At 37.5% G+C, this 4588-nt stretch overlaps 1 protein-coding gene across 1 annotated transcript; it reads left to right on the forward strand.

The window, feature by feature from the left end:
- The first annotated feature begins 2218 nt into the window (after positions 1-2218).
- On the forward strand, positions 2219-4588 carry LOC147299176 (FAF-like protein (DUF3049)). Its single transcript, XM_086229654.1, has 2 exons — positions 2219-2339; positions 2519-4588. Exon 2 carries the CDS (start codon positions 2564-2566, stop codon positions 4103-4105), a length of 1542 nt encoding a protein of 513 aa, XP_086085780.1. The 5' UTR covers positions 2219-2339; positions 2519-2563; the 3' UTR covers positions 4106-4588.

The following is a 4588-nucleotide window of genomic DNA, read 5'->3' on the forward strand; positions in this document are numbered from 1 at the left end:
AAATATCGAACCTTTTTTTTTGGGCCAAATTAAATATCGAACCTTAACTAGGTTAACACACACCCAAATCACTTATAAGAATCTGAAAAATATCATTATAATTATACTTTTAACAATTGCAACTGCTAAAAAGGAAAAAACAGAAAAACCAAAAGAAAAAGAAAATAAATTTAAAACCAGCGTATTTTTGTTTTAAAGTTATGAAACCATTCCTCGCTCCTAGATATTTTGAAAAGTTGTCAGGGTGATATGGGTAGATATTTATTATTTGGGTTTGCATCTCCAAGTTTCAATTGTTTTTCAATTTGTACCCTAACATTTTAAACTCTACAATTACATATTAAAGTTAGATTCATCTTTCAATTTCGGCCATCCATAAGATTGATCATCATTTGAAGCGTGATTTGCTTACACATAAGCTAACACACACATTTTCTTATGTGGCATGTGGTGATGCGTCCGTCCTAATTTTTGTTAAGGGCATTTTCATAAAATTAAATGCTGTTTTCATGTCCAAATTATCTAAATTATCCTATTACGCGTTTTATTTGATGTTTATCTTTTTACTTTTCCTAGTTCGTTAGTATTGTTAGTACATGTTCGAATGATTCACAACACTCATACAACCCAAATGTCATCAAAATGCATTTTCTTTTCTTCAAAGGCCAGCAACAAAGACACAACTAGTTGGGTTTGTCGGGTGGAACAACTCTTCCACTTCCATCATTAGGTTTAAATCACTTGAAAAAAGGTAACTTTTAAGTTCAATCTTCACTCAAATAGGGCATAAAATTATAACACCATAGCATTGTCTTTTGTGTAAATTGTGATTTATATCGACATATAATGAGCATTATGGAATCAATAATAGTTGAAAATTTTGATTAGTAGTTTTTATCGGGTATTGAAAAAATCATTTGTTATTCATAATAGTAAACAATTTTTTTTTTTTAAACAAACAAAAAAAATTATTTTGAATTCGACCGATAAGCCCTAATACTAAACCAAACCAAACAAAACCGAACGAGAGACGGACCCTTCAAGGGCTAGGGTGGGCTGTAGCCCACCCCATTTTTTGGCAAAAAAAAAAAAAACAAAAAGCTTGTAGTAATATTAGACTATTAGTCCAATAACTCAATATTCAATTGTTGATATACACCCAATAGCCTACTCAATTATAATAACTCCTTTTGAATCTTTAAATTTAGAGTTAGCTTTTTGATTTATGGTTTTAATTTAGGATTCTAAATTTTGAATTTAGGGCTTTCAATTTTAATTAAGAATTCTAAAATTTTAAGTTGGGGAATGTTTGAGTTTGTTATAATATGTTATAGAACTATTAATTTTTTTTAATTGTTGATATGTTGTTAATTTATTTTACTAAATAGACGTTAGTTTTTTAATTGATCACACATAATAGACAATTCTAATATTTCGCACATTATTTACAATTTCAAGATGTGTCATTCATTTCTGAATTATGTCATAAAATTGTTAGAAAAAGAAAATTATATTGGTTGATTGAGAGATTGATTCGTCTTGTGTTAGACTCTTATTTCGACGACAACAACTGAGCGACCATTCTCATGCATGAAATTTATTAAAAATTGACTTTGAAACAAGATATGTGATGAGTTTTTTGCTTATTGTATAGTTATCTACATTAAAAAAGATTCTGTTGATACTATCAGTTATGATTATGTTATTAATGATTTTTATGTTGTAAAGAATCATATAACATAACTTAAGTAGGTATATTTTTTGTTGTTTATTAATAAAATTCACTTTGAGTTTTCTTTGATTAAATTGCATTTTAGATCAATGAACTGTTTTAACAAGTTATTTGAATTTGAGAAGTGTCATCAAAACAAACCATATGCAGTGTAAATTTTGATAGTCTTAAAGTTCAGTTCACCCCATTTTAAATTTTTGGATCCGTCCCTAAACCGAACAGGGTGATATTAATCCCTATTTTGAGTATTACAATCTGGAGGGAGAGCTTACATAGAAGCAAATGAGACCATCCTCGTTATATCCAAACCCTCTTTTCTTTTGTCCACCACTTTTTCTAATTTTCTTATAAAGAGGAAAAACTGGAAACCAAAAAGAGAAAGGGGGTCTTTTTCATGGTGGCGTAGTTGGGTCCCACTGCACACGGTTCCAATGCCTTTTTGGCCCCCTACAAATACCCACATTCCCCCCTCCCTTGTTTGCCATCAGCCACAGCCACTACTCAAACATCATCTTCATCATCTTCTTCGCTTACTTCCTGCAACCCCTTCAGTGGTCTCTTTGCAGACCTCTGTAGGGTGCTGTTGCTTTGCCTCTGATCGAATCAGGTAAATAATTCAATTCATTCCATCATCACAGCTCAGCAATTTTTGTACTTTCTAATATCACATGCATGTAAATATCAAACATGTTAATTTGCTTTGTAACTTGAAATTTGTTACAACGTGTACTCAGTGGCTTTTGGGTCGATCTTTTTCTTATTGTTGTTTACTTGTTATATGTGCAGCAAAAATTGGCAGTCCTTGCTAGTACTTGTCTGATTTTGGGAGATATGTCGGGTTCTCTGAGCAAGAGGCTTCACTCATCTTCCTTTCTCATCAAGATGAATATGGAGCAAGAAGCCAAGGCTGTGACACCAGAGAAGCAGGGCATCGGCACCATTCTTGGGTCGGACTGCGAAAGGTCGAAAGCTGCTTCTTTGCGCCGAACGCTGTCCGCCGACATGTCGTCCAAGAAATGGCTGGCTCAAAACGGCTTCTCCCCCATGAAAAAGATTGCCTCATCTGAAGATCTCTCTCTGTCCCTGGATAATAAGGATCCTTCATCTTCTTCGTCGTCCGAGGGAGAAGACGATGAACAAGACCCAAGGCTGCAGGGGCAGTTCGATATTTGGACCTCAATTTTGGCTCAAAAGGCCAACAAATCGGATGTTCTAGAAGGGCCTTATGTTCATCCTCTTGTGAAGAAACAAGCAAGCTCTTTGACTGAAAAGAGTCTTCTAGTGTGCACTGAAAGTCTCGGATCCGAGACTGGTTCCGAAGGGTTTTCATCATACCCTCCCTCGGAGACTAGTGATGTTGAAGGACTTGACAAAGAGGAAGAAGAGGCAGAGCTTCCACAACAAACACAAACAGTGGATGAGGAACAAGTTCGAGTTGTCAAGTACAACTCTGCAGCTGCTAAGAAATTGCCTCCGGCTCGGTCCTTCCCTCCACCTCTTGCTTCTTTGTCAGGTACTGATGGGGCTTCTCTCCGCATGCGGACTCATCGCGACAATGGACGACTCGTCCTTGAAGCCGTGTCCATGCCTTTCCTCACGAATAACTTCCGTGCCCAACGCCAAGACGGTCGCCTTGTCCTCACTTGTCTCACTACTGCCACTACTCCAAGTGATGAGGAGCCAAAGAATGAAGAGGTAGAGTTTGAGGAGAAATTTCTCAACTTTGGGGAAGGGGAGGAAGAAAAAGAAAGCGAAAAAAGTGACATCGATGACGATGACGATGAGGAGGAGGAGATAGGTGAGGTTGTGAAAGAAGCAAAAGAAAATGGAATTAAGGAAATAGAAATTTTGATGGAGGAAGGACCAAGAGGAACAAGTAGGGTGACAAATGTTCATAGGTTAGCACTAATGATGAATAGGCCAATTGGGTTAGCGAATAGGACTAGTACTCATGGGTGGGGCAACAAGTTCAATCAAGTAGTTAAATATGGAGAGGAGGATGAGGAGGAGGTGATGAAAGTAGTGGAGCCAGCCACACTAGCACAATCACTCCCACCGCGGCCGGGCCGGGTGGCTCGTTTGATACCTAAGCCTTCGGCAGCCGTGACAAAAACAGCGGCTGCAGCAGCCTCTCTCAATGCCTATGAGTACTATTGGCGCCCCAACCCCAACCCCAACCCCACGGCCACGTCAGCTCTTAACCCAACGTCCCCACCACTCAAGAGCAATCACTTTATGTCCAAGAATCAAAAGGCAAATCATGAACAGCAACAATTGCTAGTTTTGAGAGGGAATAAAGGGGATTACTTGGGTTGCAAAGAGCCAAGAAGGTCTCTTCTATTTGGGGAGCCTTATTGCATTGCCACCTCTTGAATTGATCATCCCATATATGATCCCCATAAGGGCCATAACCCAAGTGTTAATCCTTAATTATCCATTATTGCTTACTACCCATTATTATTAATTCACTCGAGCTGTATGTTCCCTCTCTTTCTCATTCCCTCCGATATCTTGTAGGGGGTTTGTGTATTCAAAAATAAAAGAAAAAAAGGGAGGGAAAACTTTGATATAGAGGAATGAGGATCATCAAACACTGATTACGGAGAGCGAGAGAGAGAGCTAGCAGATCATTTCAACAGTACTACGTGTCATATATATATATATATATAAATCCCTCTGTTCTATAGTAGCTATTAAAACAAAATCTTGGCGTCATCTTTGACCTGTTGGATTGTCTTGTCTATCTATGCATTATGAATTGTTCTTTTCTTCAACTTTCTTTGCTTTTGTTAAACCTAGCCAATGAGGTTTCAATATATGGGTCGTGTCTGGCCTAATTGATCTTTATTTTGGGAA

Source organism: Dryas octopetala, chromosome 1 (genome assembly GCF_963921425.1).
Source record: "Dryas octopetala chromosome 1, drDryOcto1.1, whole genome shotgun sequence".
NCBI lineage: Eukaryota > Viridiplantae > Streptophyta > Magnoliopsida > Rosales > Rosaceae > Dryas > Dryas octopetala.

What these genes read in the sequence shown, in the direction of transcription:
- LOC147299176 (XM_086229654.1), top strand. Translation starts at nt 2,564, where the DNA reads ATGTCGGGTTCTCTGAGCAAGAGGCTTCACTCATCTTCCTTTCTCATC.